We start from the raw sequence: 21,426 nt of genomic DNA on the forward strand, positions 1-21,426 counted from the left end.
ACTGGGGGTTTATAGGTAGTATACTCTCTACTCTGAACAATGTTATGTTTGAAGATTTATACATGTACCTGGTTTAGAAATTATTTCAACATAATATTATCAAATTAGTGTGTATTATATATATTTAACCATTATAAGACTATACCGTACATACCATACCGTAAAACTTGTATTACAGGTGTTTAAAAAAGCATGTTTGTAATCATATATACAAAAATGTATCATGATTGAATATATCATCCGTCCAGTTTGGATATATTATTATTGATCTAACTCGGCATTTTAAGACAACACGAACTAACACACGGAACACTGTGATGAAATACTAACATCGGTATATCGTATTATAGCATTGTTTACAAAACTATTAACCCGAATAAGTTGCAGGATAATGATTTTGTCAAGACGCTCAATTTTAAATAAAACACCTAGGTAACACTGCATGACCCCTGGTCAAGCTGTATGACCCGTAGCAACTGTCTCGGGGTAGTCTGGTGGTTCAAGTGATGTCTAGACTCACTGGTGATCCGGGTTTGATTCCCGATAAGGTCACAATGTGTGGAAACCATTCCCTTGGCCCCCACACTGATTTTCCTGGGATGTGGTTAAAAGCGGCGTAAACTTATTCACTTACTCACTTTTCAGCTGTTTTCACAGTAAGCATCTTAGCAACTCCAGTTATGTCGAGTATGGCTCTTTCGGACATGGACTTGTCCGAGTATTACGAGTATACCATCACGCCATCTGAAGTCTTCTACGACCCTTCCGATGGCCTCTCAATGTACACGGCCGATTTGTCGGAGTTCTACAACCTTGACCCTTCTTCCGCCATCTTGGAATCCGAATTTCCATCCGAATCGGACTATGCAGGAACGTCTGATCCGGCAGTGGTTGCTACAGAAACACAAAATTCAGTGACGTCATCGCAACTCTCAACAGACGAGTCATCAACATCTTCTCAAACAACGTTAACATCTCGTACAACGCCACCGTCGACATCAAACAGTCCTGAGGGCACCACGACCACACCGCCACCCTCAACGTCTTCAACGACGGCTAAACCAACATCAGCAAAGGCAAATAATTCGGACAAAACATCTTCAGGTAAATGACCAGATCCCGTGTACCTGCAGAGGCCAAGATCAGGTTGTTGGGTATCCTCCCATTACCCCTACATCCCATTACCCCTATAGCTTATAACAACAAAGTTCACGGTTGTTGTTGAGGTGAAGCTAAGTGTGATGGGCCAGGTACTAAAACTCATCTCATACGGGATCTGGTTACCAGTTATTATATGGTGGAATATGGTATGGTGAAGATCTGAATCCGTGTTTATGTATTCCAACTGACAGACAAAGTGTTCAGTGTTCCATGAAGGTATGAATTTTAGAGCATTGTGTTTGGTGGTCCAATAATCAGAATCGCTGCTGGTGGGGTGGTAGCCTAGTGGTTAAAGCGTTCGCTGGTCACGTCGAAGACCCGGGTTCGATTCCCCACATGCGTACAATGGAAAGCCCATTTCTGGTATCCCCCGCCGTGATATTGCTGGAATATTGCTAAAAGCGGCGTAAAACTAAACTACAACTTGTGAAGAGGTGTTTCAGACGTATCTGGAGCCAATGGTCGTGGGTTCGAATCCCGATTCTCCCAGATTATGATCCATGGTCGACTTCAAAGTCGCTCTGACGCTTACTGAACATCAGAAATAATCTGACATAACTGAAATACTGTTCAAAGATACATGAACCTCACTCACTCATCCGGGGCGCCCAGTGGTTAAGGCTCTCGCTCGTCACGCCTAAGATCCGGGTTTGATTCCCCACATTGGCACAGTGTGTGAAACCAATTTCTGGTGTCACCCGCCTCGATATCGCGGGAGTATTGCTAAAAGCGGCGTAAAACCATACTCACTCACTCACTCATCCACTCAGATTGTGTTATGTCAGTAATATATTCCGAGTTGAACTAACCACTCTCCCAAACAGCGTCGGTATCAATGTGTCATATGTATGCGTTTATTTGTCTTCTTGTTTTAATGCCTATCTCAACACAATACACACAGGCGGTTTAAGGTTATACGCTTAGCATGAACATAGAAAAACAGTATATTTATGCATGAAGTAGATATTTCTGTATCTTTGGCATGATTCTATATTTCCTTCTATAGCCCTGGTTCTGTGTTAGTCTGGTGTTTGGTAATATGTGAGAAACATAAATAATGATGATAATAATAATAATAATCACCATCATCATGTAAGGATATATGTCCAGTAGTACTGCGTGCAATTCAACATCATTTGATATTATTCAGTGCTTATCTGAGGTTTGATTAAATGAAAGAAAATGTTTCTTTTCAACTGAGAAAAATGTACAATTGATAATGATTAATTCATAATAATCTATAACATATTTTCTAACGTTTCACAAATTCATGGCCTCGCCCTCGTTTATTCAGTGTGATATCTCAAAGCTATATTACATTAAAGTTTCAAACCAGTCCGTTTTCAGACAAGTCGAGTGACATAAATCTTAAATGAGGCATCCAATGAAATTGCACTACTGTGCGAAAGAAATTCTTTGTCAACTTACTTACGAAAGAGCTGGAGATTATATCACATTCCCATGGTGACGAATGGATCCGGTGTCTATATCATGATAGAATCGAGATATTATACCCTGGATACTCGAAGATGCACCGTTTTTATTATAAATGTATATTGCATACCCTCTGATAACACATCTTTTAGCAACGACCACAACATCTACCACGACGACAGTTAAACCGACAACATCGAAGACAACAAAGCAGCAAAAGACGTCGACAACGGAGGGTACTGTTGCCAAAACAACGACCGATTTCCCCGCCGAACTACGACAGTAAGGCCCGCTTCTTCACATCAGCATATCACACGTGAAGATCCGGGTTAGAACTGATCTTCAGCAAACCATGCTTGTCATAAGAGGCGACTAACGGGATCGGGTGGTTATGTTCGCTGACTTTGTTGACACATGTCATCCTATCTCAATTGCGTAGATCAAAGCTCATGCTGTTGATCACTGGATTGTCTCCAGAATCGATTATTTACAGACCGCTACCATGGATGGAATATTGCTGAGTGCGGCATATCTTTTGCTCACAAACAAATTTAAGCCAAAATCTATGCTTGTGTTCCGCCTCGGTCTCTTAGAACCCTCTCACCCTGAAAGCTAGACTAAACATGTTCCCTAGGGTGGGGCAGTGGGGTAGCCTAGTGGTTAAAGTGTTGGCTCGTCACGCCGAAGACCCTGGTTCGATGGGTACATTGTGTGAAGCCCATTTCTGGTGTCCCCCGCCGTGATGTTGCTGGAATATTGCTAAAAGCGGCGTAAAACTAAACTCAGTCAGTCAGTGTTCCCAAGGGTATAATAAATCATACAGAGTTTGATCTAAGTTTGAGCTAAGTTGTCATACCAATTGCAACCTCTTATATTTGAATATCGGACCCTGCTTAGTGGGTGTTCTGTTGTCATACAGTAGGATATACTGTAATAATTTAATATACAGCTTGAGGGGGTTTGTGTTTCATTATTAAAAATAGATTACTGAAAACAAACCCTCTGCGAACCTCAGACTACCACTGCATATGTACAGAGCATAGCTTATTATTATTATTATCTGTTTCACCAGACGCGGCTGTGGTTCAACAAATGTCTGCCATCACCATCCTGACGTCCCTGGTCCTTGCGATGATGTCATAAGCTGATGTAGAGGCAATCTGACGTCACTGACGTCCCATGTGACGTGACACCATTGTATTCTCCGATGACTGTTTGACGTCTTGTATTTTTGAGAGAGAAACATGTTATGATTACGTTTTGAACATTTGTACTTTATAACTGTGATATTTGTCATATATGTTATCTACTGACACAATAGTTTATCATGTTCAAGTTCGACTACGACGTCTCTCGAACAAATGTTATAGCGTTATAACCGTTATCAATAACATTGCATTTCCCAAAGTCATTACGATCTGCCTGTGTAGATTTGTTCGTAGTAAAATTCCTCATCATAAAAGTGGGATCTATTGAATATTATCATATCTTCGTTTGAATTCTGACAGTTTTCAGTTTTCTTATAATCGCCATACACAATACATCCCATCGAAACAAAGTTACTTGAAACTATAGTAACTGCACTCATTTTGGGTCGAGGCTTTGTTTTAATCAATGATTTGTTTAAAGGAACAACAGATAACACATTTAAATAAATATTTTAACTTAATGAATAAACAAAGTCACAAATTATATGTACGAATGATGATGGTATTAACAATTACGTATGCGTATTGTTGTAATAATATATATCATGCTGAAAATTCGCCTTAGGTATTCATGTTTATATCGACAGAGATATGATATAAGTAGGTTGAATACATGTTAGAAATGTTTAGTCAGTCCGTAACTGTGTCGATTCTTTTTACAAATAGATGAATTATATATATGAGGTAACTTAAATTTGACCTATTTGTATATCATACTATGTGTGTAACATAATTTTTATTTGAAATTACACAGCGCACGAGGAGTCAATATTGTTTTACGCCGTTTTGGCAGTATATCAACAATAATCGCCACAAATTATACCCTTGATGGGAATCGATCCCGAACCTTCGGCGCGATGAGCAAACGGTTTAACCACAGCCCCAAGCGGAACATAGAATACAGCACAGGTACAACAGGTACCAGTCCCAAGTGATAAGCCCTGGGCCCGGTTGTTCAAAGCACCGTTATTTTAACATACCGTTAAACACTAAAGACCCTTTAAATAGCTAACGAAAACTTAGTTAACAGTACGTTAAAATTTGGTTGCTGGAAGGGGTTTATAACAGGCCGTTAGCTAATGGTATGATTAGAGGTTAACAGCCTGTTAAGGACCTAACCATTACCCACAATTCCTTGCACACTGTCCCATGATTCCCTGTCAAAATGGGATCGCAAATGATCACCTCAGTAAAATCTGACTGTAAGAAAAGTAAAAGAAGAAAATATTTCAGCACCGATGAAGAAAATGTAATTCAGTCAATGTATCAAGAAAATGCTGAAATTTTAAGTCTGAATTCCTTAAGTTTTCTTTGTGGTCTAATGTTCATGAATGCTGCATTACGCTGAACAATAAACGCCATGTTGTCACCATGCAGCTAGGTCTAGAACTAATGCTAATGGTAACGTTAGTGAGCTAATGTACCCCCTCCCCTTACGTTAAGGTAACGTGGTCTTAACGGGCCGTTAAACGTTAACGGAGCTTTGAGCAACAGGCTTTCGCTCTCTAAACTTAACGGTCCGTTAAAGACTAGATAACGGGCCGTTAAAAGTTAACGGAGCTTTGAGCAACAGGCTTTCGCTCTCTAAACTTTAACGGTCCGTTAAAGACTAGCTAACGGTCCGTTAAATTTTAACAGGCTTTTGAACAACTGGGCCCTGGTCATCATCGTGTGAAGGATGGGTAGAGCTGGGGTTAGTCTAGTGGTTAAAGCGTTCGCTTAATACGCGGAAGGACGGGGGTCGATTCCCGTCATGAATACGATATGGGGCGACCTCGGGTTCGATTCCCCACATGGGCCCATTTCTGGTATGCCCCGCCTTGATATTGCTGTTATGTTGCTAAAAGCGACGTAAAACTAAATTCACTCACTCACTATTCCTAGAACATCGCTGAATCGGCGTTAAACAACAATCACTTATCCTACTTTAACCTAGCTTTAAATCGGCGGTGTTCTCTCACTGCACAATGGTAAGTCCAGGCGAGTATGGATATATAATACAATAATTGTAACGAACGAAATTCAAATTCCCGGGATTAGCTTAAGGTCACTATTATGGTGAATATCGAATATCGCATGTCTCGAACTGATCTGACAGGAGTTTGTAATATCCAGAGTGGTCTGTACTTGTTCAATTTGTGTCTCGAACAGTGGACAGGGCAATGACAAGTTCTACTGTACTCGAGTTTGCTGTCCGCTGGTCGATGACATACCAGAACAGAGCACTAAATATATTTCAATATTGCGCTAAATCTTCAATATTCGGCTCTGGCTTAAATTAAATAGTTTCCATGGTTATCACGCTACCGCTGAGCTTTTTAAAAATATTTCAATGCCTAGTACTTAACCTAATATTAGCGTATAGTGTATGCTATATGTGGTATCACACAAATTAACCAGTTGAATACGATGAACATCACAAAAACAGCTACGGATAACGCGAAGTCGAAAAACGTCGAGTACAGTGGATCCCAGCCTAATCCCTCGGGCGAGGCTATCTGTTTATCGTTCGTATGAATGGTGAAATATGGAATCTTACAGGGTCCCCAAGAGTTCGTAATGTCCCTATATGACAAGAATAACATATTTTCTCTTGAGAACTAACCCTAACCCTATTCCAATAATAAACCTTGTTTTGATCAATAAATGTTGAAGTTCCCCATAAATGTAAATACTCGTTTCCAGGTCTGTGGGGTGTTTGCAGGCAAACATACCTGTGAATCAGGCACTATATGTCAAGGTCTTTTCCTTTCGTTGAATTCTTAAGCATTTCCAAAACAATACATTGAGTCAAAATATATTTTAATCATGAACTATTGAGAATGACATTACGTCATGACAGAGATACGTCTCTCCGGTTTATAAATGTCAAATCTTACGAATAGTATACATTTTCAGTCTTAACATGTATTTCCATTACCCGCCACTAAGATCAATAACGTTTGAGGTCGATCCGATGTAACATGGGATTTGTCTAGGGAGTAGGGTAGCCTAATGGTTAAAGTGTTTGTTTGTGACGCACAAGAGCCAGGTTCGATTCCCCGTGAGACATGAGTGGGATGTAAAATCGCTGAAAGCGATCTAAATGCTCAGTCATTATATCATTTTTACAATATTCTTCGAACCCCGAACTAAATAAATCAAAAAGGTTTGTATAGCTTTGGTTGAAGGAAACCCGTTTTGTGTGTTTAATGTTGTTTATGTCTCAAGTATTGTGCATCTTCATCCCGAGCAAAAGCCTGCACCGTTACTTAACTATGTACATTTTATACATACGAGTGTATACAATCACCAATGTATATATAATCAGAAACTATAACTGTTTTGTATTTTGGGGTGTGGGAGTCATTTGCTTTTTAAAAAAATAAAGTTGCGGTTATGACAAGCTTGTATGTGTTTGTTTGTTTATTGTTTGGTATTTAAATTTATTTCAGCTTAATTATTTGGAATTAGTTTTTATCTGAGATTATGAGGGCTATGCTTTCATATATACTTTGGGTACTCAATAATCGCAATCTCTCTATTAATGCCCTTTTGAGTAGTGGGCGGTGGGGTAGCCTAGTGGTGAAAGCGTTCGCTCGTCACGCCGAAGACCCGGGTTCGAGTCCCCTCATGTCTCAACCATTTCTGGTGTTCCTTGTCGTAATCTTGCATGACAGACCGCCGCCACACAGCTGTAATAGTGCTGAGTGAGATGTGACACATACAACCATGTTTATCTGGGCGGTGGGGTAGCCAAGTGGTTAAAGCGTTCGCTCGTCACGCCCAAGACCCGGGTTCGATTCCCATCAAGGGTACAATGAGTGAAGCCCATTTCTGGTGTCCACGGCCTTGATATTGATGGAATATTGCTAAAAGCGGCGTAAAACTACACTCACTCCTGTGCATAGAGCTCAGGTTACAATCAGTTGAAGTTTAGCAACGTTGGGCAAGGAGAGTTCTTGGATGGCAGCTTGACTCCTGAGAGTTTCTAGGACGTCAGTCCTGCTCGACAACGAAGCACATGTGATACATGTGGTCTCACCTTAGGTAAGTGAGTTTGTTCAAAATTGTTCAAAATTGCTTCTGTTCACCCCACTAAAATCCGTACCTGGTGAAATAAGTCGTGAGACTATAACCTTGTAGCGCCTAACAGGCAGCTTGGGTTATTCGGGGTATTATTGATCAGATTGTGCGCTTTGAGCTGGATATCTAGCCTGGAAAAGGCGCGTTATAAATATACTCATGCCAATAATGGTTGTCACCCCCTTCAATTTTTTTAATTGGAGAGGTGGTGGGGATGGGATGTGTGTGGGGGTTGGGATGGGGAGGGGGGTGACAAACCATTATTGGCATGAGTATATTATCATTAGTATTGTTATAACCACACGCGTCACTTTAGATTTTGGAGGTGAGCTGAGATTAACTGGGATTTAAAATCGCGTGCAAGAGCGACGTGCATCAACACGTGATAGCTGCTAGTACTAGCCACACAACCACACGAACCCTCAAGCGCACGCACGCACGCACACACACATATGCGTTCACATCGACGGCGGTTACCGGTTTGATCTTAAGTTGATAGTTCGGCCTTTGTATGTGTGATTGCAAGAGGGTAGGCTTCAAGATTTCGTCAATATTTCGCAACTTCTCTGGTACAATCAAACACTCTCTACCAAATACTTCAAAGAGCGCCATACGACCCGTGTTCAATTGAGAAGTGATCAGTGTTTCGCTGAAGATTTTAAATTGCTTGTATGTGAATTATATATGCAAACTTGACACACCAGTGACAAACATTATGTTCGATGAGTGAGGGAGTTTAGTTTTACGCCGCACTCAGCAATACTCCAGCTATATGGTGGCGGTCGGTAAATAATCGAGTCTGGACCAGACAATCCAGTGATCAACAGCATGAGCATCGATCTACGCAATTGGGATACGATGACATGTGTCAACCCAGTCAGCGTACCTGACCACCCGATCCCGTTAGTCGGCTCTTACAACAAGCATGGATTGCTGAAGATCAATTCTAACCCGGATCTTCACGGGTTTATGTCCGATGACATTCAATATTTTGATTTATAGCTCATGTTCCCGTGTTTTCATTCAGGTGAACTATTGACTTGCCTTAGCATGTGTTTAGGACTAGGCGGGTTAGGCTCACATTTTTAACCTAGAATTATCTCTGCTTAAAAGTGATTAATAAACACATGATATGTGTATGATACAGTCATGGTCGACTCATCAATACTAATGAATGATTAATAGCACGAACATCGTTTTCTTCCGAAGAAACAGAGGTCTGTAAATAATCGAGTCTGGACCAGACAATCCAGTGACTGACATCATGAGCATCGATCTACGCAACTGGGATCCGATTAAATGCAGTAACCAAATCAGCGAGCCTAACCACCCGATCCCGTTAGCCGCCTCTTACGACAATCATGGGTTGCTGAAGATCAGTATTCTAACCCGGTTCTTCCACGGGTGGGGCGGTGGGGTAGCCTAATGGTTAAAGCGTTGGCTCGTCACGCCGAAGTCCTGGGTTCGAATCCCCACATGGGTTCAATGTGTGAAGCCCATTTCTGGTGTCCCCCGTCGTGATGTTGCTGGAATATTGCTAAAAGCGTCGTAAAACCAAACTCAGTCAGTCAGTCAGTCTTCCACGGGTACTTTTGGTGGTACTTCTGATATCTCAAATGGAAATTGTTGCTTATAAATTATTGAAATAAAAAATCGATGGATCTATGTTATTTATTTAAATTGGATGTCTCTGATCCGTATAAAGCAATACTTGTAAGTACCAATAGTAAGATACTTATATAACCCAGTTCATTAAATCGACAGGGTTACATGCACCTGAACAGGAACATAACAATAATATCACCAGGTCGTATATATAAGCATCAGAGTACATATGTTATAGGTCATAAACAGATCGATCAATATAATAATATCGATTATTTCAGAATCAATAATATTTCTTTACATCTACGTGTACATATTTACTCACACTTCGTAATGTTCGACAGAATGTTGATCTATGGCCTCTCGCAACACTTCGGGAACTTTTCAAAGCATCAAGAAAAGAAAAGACCAACCAAAAGAATCACATTTTGAAACTCATGGACTTTATACATACTATTAATGCAATAACGTCACCTAATGGTAATTAAGTTGAGAATATTTTAACGTACACGTGTGATCAGGGGAGAAGAGACTTTGGCCATTTCTCACGCTTTGGTTGAGGTAATGAATACGGTAATGTTGACACAGGTTGATGTCGTCGCTTTCTCGGCTGAATCAGCCTGTATCAACGCATTGCCACGCCGTGTTTGCTAGTATTTGCCAAACGTGGTGTTCCATTCTTTTACAATTATTTCAGTTAAAACGTCTTTGGAATCACAGCGCAAGCAAATACAAGGTCAAACAATAATGGAGTGCAAGGTCACGTCAACGCCGACGTCGGTGTCACTGGTTAACACATACTGCGGTGATGGCGATGATCTCATGTAACATATAGCGTTGGTGCATACGTATTCGAAACTTGCCTTTTATCCCACTTAAGCTTTGTATCTCAACCAAGCCTTGTATCTCACCCTTCCTGTGTATCTCAACAAAGCCTTGTTTCTCACCTCAGTCTTGTTTCTCACCCTGGCCTTGTATGTCACCACCCTTTGTATCCCAGCCGAGCCTTGTATCTCACCCTAGCCTTGTATCTTACCAAGGTGAGTATGGTTTACGCCGCTTTTAGCAATATTCCAGCAATATCACGGCGGGGACTCCAGACATGGGCTATTTCACCAAAGCCTTGTAACCCACCCGAATTGTATTTCACCCAAGTCTTGTATCTCACTCAATAATCGGATCTCACCCAACCCTAAGGGCTTGTATTTCACCTTAGCCTTATATCTCACCCAAGTGTTGTATCTCACCCCAGCCTTGTATCTCACACAATAATCGTATCTCATCAAACCGTTGTATCTCACCCAAACTTCGAAATTCCTTGTTGTTACTCAAATATATTACACAAATGAACTCCTAAAGCATTGCACATTTAATAGAATTATAATTATGTCTCAGAAATCCATAGCCAGAAAATAGTATGGCTTAAAGAACATTAATACATAGCGCTCGATAGTTCAGTGAGTAAGTACTATTTTACGCCGCTTTTAGCAATGTTCCAGCAATATCATGCCGGGGGACACCAGAATTGGGCTTACACATTGTATCCATGTGTTGAATCGAACCCGGGTCTTCTACGTGATGAGTGAACGCTTTAACCAGTAGAGTACCCACCACCACCCGACCAGTAACTACGACCACAACACGGCTCAGTCTCGTGTACAGGTGCCCGGAGAAACGCCGGGGGGTAATCACTCACCCAGGGTATTCGATAAAGAATCATACGATAATCGTTTGGTAATCAGATAAGCTGATGGATAACATCATCGGACCCGAGGGTGGTGGGATGGTCAGTTCGTTGACACATCATGTCTGTATAAGAACATGTGTGTAGATATAACCAGACATACTTCGTTGAAACATTCTTGTTGCAAGTTGCAGTTGTACTTGTTAAGAAGTTCCCTTGCTTGTTTGTTATTTATAATCAGAAACATACACTCATGTGAAAATAATAGAACCGAAGAAGAAATAAAAGAAACTGTCTTGTTAAAGGGTAGAGTCTTGAAGAAAATGTATGTTCACCGCCGAAACACTTAGCATTAAGCTGTGAAATATAATTCATGTAGTAGTAAAGAAATTGACATGGACTTAATGTGTTTATCATGCAAAAGTGTGTTCCACAGGAGATATCGCTTGTTTGAGATCATATGATATCTCCTAGGAGATACCGTTTTGACAGTAGATTTTGTACAATGCCCTGACAATGCTATGACGTCATGAACTTGGTGACGTCACAATGCTATGACATCGCTGAACTGCAAGTCTAATGGAAGTTCAATGTGGAGAGATGTGCATTTTTCATTGGAAACTACACAAAGAATGATTTTTTATGATAAATAGAATCTCACCCTCGTGTCCACTGATATCAATTATATCAATACTCGTTGAGAACGGTATAAAAAAATCCTCGGCAGGCCTCGGATATTTGTAACTTTATCAACTCATGTTGATATAATTGATATCAGTAGACGCTTGGGTGAGATTCTCTATATATCAACGATTTCCAATAAATATTCAACTAAGTATTTATTCAACTTGCTTACAATATCATGTGTAATTTCAAAATCAACTTGATCAGCTCCACGAATTCATATGTAACATCCCTTATAGGACCAATCATTGATTTTATATTTTGAAAAAAAAATCTGATCATGCTCGTCCATGATCTCCTTCAAATCTCCTCCACTTTTCGCTCTAACTACACTGGTTTTTAATCCCTTTTGACCTATATTGACATGCACTGAAGAACACCGGACAGTACGGAGTTCTGTATATCACCGTGACATCCTTACATCTATGGCATGTCGCGGAACAAACCCCACCGTTTGTCTCCTGTGTGTGCTCTGATGGCCCCGTTGTATCCAGACCAGTCAACTGCAATGAATTAGACCGGCATTCACAAACATCCATGTCAGTGGAGGTGCTCGTTATAAAGGGAATCTCGGCAAAGTGTTTACCTGCCCCTCCCTATTAATTACTGACCATTGGAAGATATCAGCCTGTTCGTGAGGCAGTGGTGTTTGGATTTCGTGATTGGTCTGAGCTCGGGCGACGTTCTTTGTCCGTTTGTATCTATACTGTTTTGTAGACTGTTGGGTTCACGCTCAATTTGCACCTGCGAATTACCGTGGCCTCCTTGAAAGAGGTTTCTTCCGGTATATCAGGGCAGACCTAATCTTGTCAAATATCTCATCGAGCTGCCTGCTGAAATATACATGCATTCATTCAAGCCATGAGATTAGTTGTCCATGTTATCCGTCACAAGCAACAAACAATTCCATAGAGTATTCCTGCTTCTATACATCTTCTGTATTGTTTTAGTGTCTGCTCAATGCATTCTGTCTGTCGGCAACTGAATGGCAACCACCGCAAAAAATCAGTCGCAAAATATCGATTTCCTTTGTATTTTTTCACAAAATACAGGCGACATTAAACAAATTGTGAGAATAGCAACAACTTTACCTTATAACAGCTCTGTCAACTAGACTACGGATGCTGCCTAAAGAATATAACTTTTTCCCCCGAGAGACATTATTTCCCCCTCTAAATATCTGGTTAAGACGAAATTATACCAAACTAAATATACCCTGTGCCAATCTTGGTGAAAACCCGTGAAGATCTGGGTTAGAAATGATCTTCAGCAGTCCTTGCTTGTCGTAAAAGGCGACAAAAGGGATCGGGTGGTCAGGCTCGCAAACCTGGTTGACTGTCATTTTATCCCAGTTGCGTAGGTCGATGTTCATCACTGTTGATCACTGGAATGCCTTATTCTAACTCGATTATTTACAGACCGCCGCCATATAGCTGTAATATTGCTGAGTGGGGCGTTAAACAACAAACAAAACAATGGTAAAACATATACCATATCTTCACTTCATTTTTTTTTATCAGATAATTTATTGTTTTTTAAATACATTATAAATAATAGATATGAATATTGTGCTACATGTTGGTTAATTCACAATATTTTACCTAAATATTCAAATGAGTATTGAACAATCTTCAACGGCCTTCACACGTCCATACAGTGAGTCCGGGAGAAAACTCAGTCATGACACCAGGTGTTCGCGAGGATCGTCAGCGTAGTAGGGGTAAGAACCGATTACGATGAGAATCGGTTGGACACATTGTGTATTCGGCCTCATTTATCTTTCATTGGGGCACGAATATTGTAGCGGTTGCTCTTGCTATCAACCACAGGCGCGGAAAAACAGCTCCTCACCATCCGCCCACCCACCCACTCACTCACTCACTCTGTCAATTCAGAATCTAAAATTGTGTTACCTTCAATTTCATTAATTTCTTTCTTCTTCAATTTTGTTTGTATTAATGAATTACTTTCATGGTATAGGAATATTTTCCGCTGTTTAAACAATGATTTATGCATTTAATTTCTTTTGAAGATAATCTTTATATATATTTTAAATAAGTCGTAACAGAAAAGAAACAGTGGCTGTCAATAGGAAAACATCAAACATCACTTCTTCAAAAACCACAAGCCAGTAATCGCCCAGCCACGTACATAACACAGAGGTCGTAATTGCTTCAACACGTGTACGTTGGGGCACAAAAACGTTACAGTAACGACACTGGTGTTGGGGGACCATGACTAAACCCACACTGGCGCAACGCCACGGCGTCTGTAACGCTGCTTGATCACGTAGCTGACGACGTTCCCGTCACTCCCATCATCAGCTTTCCAGCGATGTACGTCTCCACTTTGATGTCGCCGTGATTAGGTGGGCTATTGTTGCATAAGCTGGTACAGGTAGTGCTATCTATAGTGCCGCCAGGTGGACGCGGTGATGGCAGTTTGCTGACAGGGCAGTGCGGTGTGGGGGTGATGGGGTAGAGGTGAGGTGGGGGGTGAGGGAAGAAAGCGGGGTTACGGTGAGGTTGCACATATTTACATGTCATCATGTTGAGGGAGGGCTTAATTTTTCCTCTCTCTCTTTTGTTTTGTTTGCTTGTTGTCGTTTTGGGGTTGTTGTCTCTTGGGGTGTTGTTGTTGTTTTTGTTCTTATTTTGTGGGGTATTTTGGTTGCTTTGAAATTTCGGGGCTTTTTGTTACGTTTGCTTTGTTGTTTTTGGTTTTGCTTTTTGTTGTTGTTTTGTTTTCTTGTCGTTTTGTTGTGTTGTTTTGGTTTGGGTTTTGGAATTGTTGGGGTTTTTTTTTTTGGGGGTTGGGGGTTAGAGGGCACATCAGTGTATGCTACTTATACGTCAATTAATTTTCAAATCACATATCTGGATAGCAGGTTGGTTGGTTGTTTTTTATTCCACTTTCTCAACTCTTTACGGATCTTCTTTCATTGGTCCATCTCATTTGGTTTCCCAAGTGATTGTAAACAGGAACATAAGAAGCTCGTCAAACGTTTTGTTCTTCTATTATAATGTTTTGTCATTTGTGGTTTCTTTTGTTTTGTTGTTGTTTTGGTTTGGGGTTTTTGGTGGGTTTTTTTAGTACCGTTTTTTTTGTGTGTGTGTGTTTTTCTGTGTGTGTTTTTGTTGTTTTTTATTTTGTTTTGTTTTTGGGGTTTATTTTGTGCGGGGGGTTGTTTATCTATCCTTTATTTAAATCAACTCAAGTTCCATGCTCTAGTTCCACGGGTTTTATTGTCGTCCCAACAAAAGATTTGAGTGGTATTTTTCACCATTAACATTTCGTATTTTTTTAATCTTTTTAAAATCAACATATATTTTCACCTTCGAAAAATCATATTTCCAGCAAAATGGCAGTACATTTGTCCTAGACAACAAGAGACTGGAATCGATGACCGCGACATTTAGATATACACTATGTTTTAGAATGTGAATACCCGGTTCACCGAGATGTTCTAGATATTTTCGAAATCACTCAATATCTTCACATTAATGCCTCACATCCACGCTCACCTACAAAGACTAAACAAGTCAATTTCCCCCAGAAATACGTGACCCTAAAACAAGTAGCTGTAAATATCCCATCGACCAAACTTCTCGAATTTAATCGGTAAACAACAGTCGAAATATGCATCATAGTTCAAAGCCTATCTACGGCATAAGTTCGAGGTGATTAGATATATACATATCTCCTAATATGCGTCATCAGGAGGCGAATGAAACAAGAAGGCCCAGTGTTTTTAGCACGCATGAGCGTCCCCGGGTCGAATGCGTGACACCAGTCCCGCGAACTGGGAGCCGCGGGCATGATCGTACAAAGAGACAGCGTATGCCCCGAGAGCATCACTGTTCGCTCTCTATAGTGGAAGAAACGATCCCGATTGTCGCACGGGAACTCTAGTATTTGTTGTCATATTGGCTGGGTACTAAGATACGCTGCAGATGCCGGCTTATATTTAACAGTGGGCGAGAGTTTTGTCAATCAGAGTCACGGTACAGTTTAAGCGAAAAGCTGGATTGCACGTTGGGTGATTCGACTCATAATGTTTCCAAACACATTCTATGGAAATGTTCTACCGATTTCAAGAAAATTGGCGGTTGTTTTGTTTCTTTTTCAAGGTAAGAATACAATTATTATGTTTATCTTTATTATTTATATGTGTATTTGTGAATATATATATGTAACTTGATTCAACAATATACATAGTTTTGTTACTTTAGCGTGCCTATAATATTTTTGCGTCTTTACTGGTATGGTTGTATAAATTGAGCTATTTCTGTGATTTTTGTTTAATAAAACATATTTAAAAAACATTGGTATTCTTTACCAAAATGATTAATTGGTATTTATTAACTTTTCTGTTTCACAGTTATCCGCTGGAAGACTATTTCGTTGGATAATCGTGTTAGTCTCTGGTTTTGGAGTTAGATAGTAGCCATATATTGCTAATTGTTTGATTGTTTGAGTAAACAGCTTCAGTGTTCTCCTTTGTAATTCACACATTTTTAAAAAAAATATTGGAATATTTTCTTTAAATTACCTTAGAAAATGAGAAAATAGTTCCAAACTAGAACAAAGAATCTAAATGATATTTCGCAAAGTAATGTTTAAAAATTCATTTATTTGTAATATGAATTATGAAAAAATGAAATAATAATGAACATATTTTCAAAAATCATATGTAACTATTATTCATAAATTTGCGTCCGATACAGTATTTACCTGCATTAACCAAATTAGAATCAATACAAATAATTTATATTACAACATTTTTCAACCGCTTTTTAAATTGATCTGATTATTTACATTCCATGGTACATATTGGTATTATCTTATTCTCAAAATTAACGGGGCTTGCATGTCTCTCTATATCGTTCCATAAACAGATATCTTATATTCATGCAGTGTTCATGAAAACTTGAACATATACACTGCTAAACAGCACATAATTCATGCCTCAAATGATGGTCAAACAGTCGATCTAGACAAAATCTTAAACAAATCGAAACATTAACACTGATAAAATTTCTTGAGTTGTTTCTTATTCAAAAGTTCAACTGACATCGCTTGCTACTAAACCAAGTGCTGAAAGTTCCGTTTTCAGAATATGCAGTATATTGTTCTCCGGGCGTTGGGCCGCGGAACGGTAGCGGAATGTCAGGAATGCTGCCGTTGTGCTGTCGATCGTTTCCATGCATTTTGAAACTCTTTCAAGCATTATGCTGCGCAACGACTTGTCATTGTTCTGTTGGGATTTCAGGAAGCAATAACCATGTAATATAGTTAAGTGAGTGAGTGAATTTTGTTTTACGCCGCTTTTAGCAATATTCCAGCAACATCACGGCAGGGAACACCAGAAATGGGCTGCACACATTGTACCCACGTGGGGAATCGAACGGCGCTTTAACCACTTGGCTACCCTTAATATGGTTAAGAAATTAACCCAGTCCCGTTAGAATCGAAAACGACGTATATTCAAAACGGTTACGTTTTGTGTCCGCTATTAATCCTTTGGAACTTTGGCAAATGTATTTAGTCTTGACATTTTAATGGGGATTTTGTGGGGATCGATCGTGAGACTCTTCAGTAGCTTAGATGTCCTTATCCATGCCTGTTAATAATGGGTATCGGATGGTTACAATGGTGTGATTCTTAACAGAAATGTCCTTTGACAGACCAATGTTCGTAATCGGATTCCATTATATTCAGATTCCAAATCAGGTGTTTACCGTATATGAAATTGGCGTGGCTTCGTTTTTGTTTGTTGTTTAACGCCGCCCTCAGAAATGTTCCAGCTATATGGCGGCGGTCTCAATAATCGAGTCTGGACCAGACACTCCAATGCTCAACAGCACGAGCATTGGTGTACATAATTGGGATACGATGACATGTGTCAACCAAGTCAGCGAGCCTGACCACCCCATCCCGTTAGTCGCCTCTTTACGACAAGCTTTTGTTGCTGAAGACCAATTCTAACCCGGGTCTTCTAACGCTGTGGTCTGGCAGTGGAAAAAACTCATCATTCACTCACTAACCCATCTCGTAATCGTTCGGCGATGAACGTTCGTATCTTGAAAGCATTACGCTCTGTGGGTGGTTGCATTAGTGCCCTTCACACTCAATCTACAGTCTACACTTTGCTAAGTATAGGGTAGGTGATCTCTTCAAGATTATCACCGATACCATCGTAATTATGACGTCGCATATATATATCCCCAGCCGTTCAGGGGACGGAGGGGCAGCCTAGTGGTTAATGCGTTCGCTTGTCACGCCGAAGACCAGGGCCAATATTTTCGAAGCTCTCTTAGCGCTAAGATAGTAGTAACTGCCATACATTAGCATTAACTTACAACTATCTTAGCGCTAAGAGAACTTCGAAAATCTAGGCCCTGGGTTTGATTCCCTACATGGGCATCCCATCCCCGTCGTGATATTGCGGGAATATTTCTAAAAGCGGCGTAAAACTAAACTCACTCATCCCCCAGCCATCCACCTCGACTCGGGGCGTATACTCTGAGAATACAAACAGAGGCTGGACTAAGGACCTGGCCAGCTATTCTCGAAACTTTCGAAGCCCTATTAACTTCTTTAGCCCATTCTTTACACATTAGCTACGATTAAAGTTAAGAATTCTTAGAGCTACGAACGTTTCGAGAATAAGGGCCCTGGCCCCCGATCCAGAAAGCGTTCGTAACGTTACGGCCTGTAGTAACTCTATAGTTTATCCTAGCTTTCGTAGCTTTTCCTAGAATGTCGTAGCGCTACGAAGGTTTTGTGGATCAGGACACAAAACGTAACGTTACGACCTGTAGTAACTCTATAATTTATCCTTGCTTTACGAATGTCGTAGGGCTACGAAGGTTTTAAGGATCGGGACCCAGGATTACTTACAAAATTATGTCCCAACACCCCCCAACACCCAAGACCGGGTTTTGGATTTTTCACCATCAGCTGAGCCAAAATAAATTATGACCAGTAAAAACTAAAACATTTGTTGTTTTAGGCATTTAAAAGTTGGTTCCTCATTATTTTATAATTGTATTTAGGGTCAGTTTGATATAACCACATGTATACTCCATTATAATTAAATAGATATATGTACAATATGATACATATATATTTATAAAGTATAAAAATAAAATTATCGTGAAATAAGAAAAATATTCCAACAGCTATTAAACCTATTGCTCCTCTGGGTGAGTGAGTGAGTTGGGTTTTACGAAGCATGTAGCAATATCCCAGCAATCTCACGGCGGGGGACACCAGAAATGGGCTTGCTCATTTGATGTGACGGTCTGTAGGTGAATGAGCGAGTATGATTTTACGCCGCTTTCAGTGTTGTTACAGCAATATGAGGACACCATAAATTGACTTCACACATTTGTACCCAGTCGGGGACGCAAACCTGTTCTACCGCGCGTTAGAAGCCAGTGTACATGATAATTATTGGTCGTCGAGTAGTTGAGACATGTGGTCGAGATCTGTTAGGAAACACAAAACACCAACCCGAAATTTCAAGCAAAATGCCTTTGCGATAACAATTTGACACGAAATACTTTGAATACGAATGACAGCGGTATTTATATTTGTATAACAATGATAATGTTTTGTTTTTCAGCCTCGTCCCTTCTCCTCGCTCAGGGTGTGTCGGGAGCATGTGAAGATACCGTGAATGTATGTGGAAACACGATGTTTGCCGAGATCGACGCCGCTTCCGGTGACAACCCCGCTATCTGCGCGTAAGTATTTCTCGCAATGAATGGGGTCCCCTGGATTCTGGATTCTACCGTGTCTTGGTGTTTTCTTTGATCTGCCTAATGTGGTGCTTTCCTCGCTGTTAATTTAAACTACTAAGCTAAAATATAATTATAGTCGAAACTCGCTTATCCGGACTCTTGCGTTTACGGTATGCACGCAACCATGTTGATGGTTGTTAAAATATTCCAGACAAAAGATGAAGGAAAACCTAGTTCTATGGATAGTCAATTTCTATATTGCAATGAGTGCGGCGTTTCGGTGTAGGTACTAATACCGTTATCAAGCAAGTTAGTACCTATACCGAAACGTCGCAATCATTGCAATACAGAGCTTGACTATCCATAAAACTTGTTTTTCCTTCATCTTTCTAAACTGCCCCTCAAAGAAATCACACAAAAGATGTTTATAAAATGGCAGTGTATTTCATACAGCTGCGTTTTGAACTTTGAAATTGCGTTGTGTATCGTAACGTATTGAGTCCTGTTTCATTATCTGGTTAAATCCAATATTCAAGAGTATGGTCTGTTTCTGATCTGCGGTTGTTATGCGTGTGAATTGTCTTTCGTGATTTAGCTATACTTTTTACATGTAAACTTCCGACCAAAAGAGAGTATACACCTATGTCTGATTATAGCTCAAAGTGGTACAACCAAAAAGACCAGGGATAGAATTTATGTTCAGCAACCAATGCTTGTCGTAAGAGGCGACTAATGGGATTGGGTGGTCAGGTTCGCTGACTTGATTGACACATGTCATCGTATCCCAATTGCGTAAATCGATACCCATGATGTTAATCACTGGATTGTCTGGTCCAGACTCGATTATTTACAGACCGCCGCCATATAGTTGGAAAATTGCTGGGTGCGGCGTTAAACTAAACTCACTCACTCACTCATAGTGTAGGTAGTATACGTGGCGTAGGTTGTATACGTAACCTAGGTTGTATTCGTAGACTATAGTGTTGTCAGTTTGGTAGCGTAGGTTGTATACGTAGTATAGGTTGTATACGTAGCGTAGGTTGTGGGCGTAACCTAGGTTGTATTCGTAGTGTTGTCAGTTTGGTAGCGTAGGTTGTATACGTAGTATAGGTTGTATACGTAGCGTAGGTTGTGTGTGTAACGTAGGTTTTATTCGTAGTGTAGGCAGTATACATTGAGTAGCCAGTATCCGTTGAGTTGGCAGTATACGTAGAGTAAGTAGTACACGCAACGTAAGATGTATACATATCGTACGTAATATGCGTAATGTGTGAAGCCGTAATGCTAGAATCACAAATGGGATGACTAGTGTGCTTCAACATTACGTGTCCGAACTAGGATCACAATATAAAGAAGGAACCATCAAATTGTTTGCATTTTCTATTTGCCCCAGTCAGTAAAAAATGCCTTCGCCATGGAGAATGTGTTAGGCACGCAGGTATTCAGCCATATTCTCACTATACGGGACATGGCACATGTGCTAGATTCTACCGAAGTGAGCGTAAGTTAAGGCAGCGCATCTCTACCCCCAGAGCTGTGGACAAGGCACTCGAGTGTGTGGCAACGGAGACAGCCAGCTGCGCCCTCATGGAAAAAGCAGACATCATCGCTGCCATGGACGACATCATCGGCGTCTACAAAGCTGCTCCGTATAACTGCACATTGCGTAAGTCACGTTCTGCTGCTTACTAGACATGGTCGAGATAATAAACGTATGTTTATCCATGTTTCTGCAAATCATTTCTATTTCGGTGTAAGGAGCGGTGAGGTAGCATAATGGTTAAAGCATTCGCTCGTCACGCTGAAGACCCCGGTTCGATTCCAATCATGGGTACAA

General features: G+C 40.4%; 1 protein-coding gene across 1 annotated transcript in view; it reads left to right on the plus strand.

The window, feature by feature from the left end:
• Nucleotides 1–689: 689 nt before the first annotated feature.
• The window catches only part of LOC124268802 (cell wall integrity and stress response component 4-like), a 32,391-nt gene continuing 11,654 nt past the window's right edge, over nucleotides 690–21,426 (plus strand). Inside the window, exons 1-3 of the mRNA XM_046703824.1 lie at nucleotides 690–1,104; nucleotides 19,472–19,592; nucleotides 21,122–21,255. Coding sequence (XP_046559780.1) covers nucleotides 690–1,104; nucleotides 19,472–19,592; nucleotides 21,122–21,255 — 670 coding nt within the window. The remainder of the gene's footprint in view (nucleotides 1,105–19,471; nucleotides 19,593–21,121; nucleotides 21,256–21,426) is intronic.

This window comes from Haliotis rubra, unplaced genomic scaffold (genome assembly GCF_003918875.1).
Source record: "Haliotis rubra isolate DU_JTF1 unplaced genomic scaffold, ASM391887v1 Scf14, whole genome shotgun sequence".
Classification (NCBI taxonomy): domain Eukaryota; kingdom Metazoa; phylum Mollusca; class Gastropoda; order Lepetellida; family Haliotidae; genus Haliotis; species Haliotis rubra.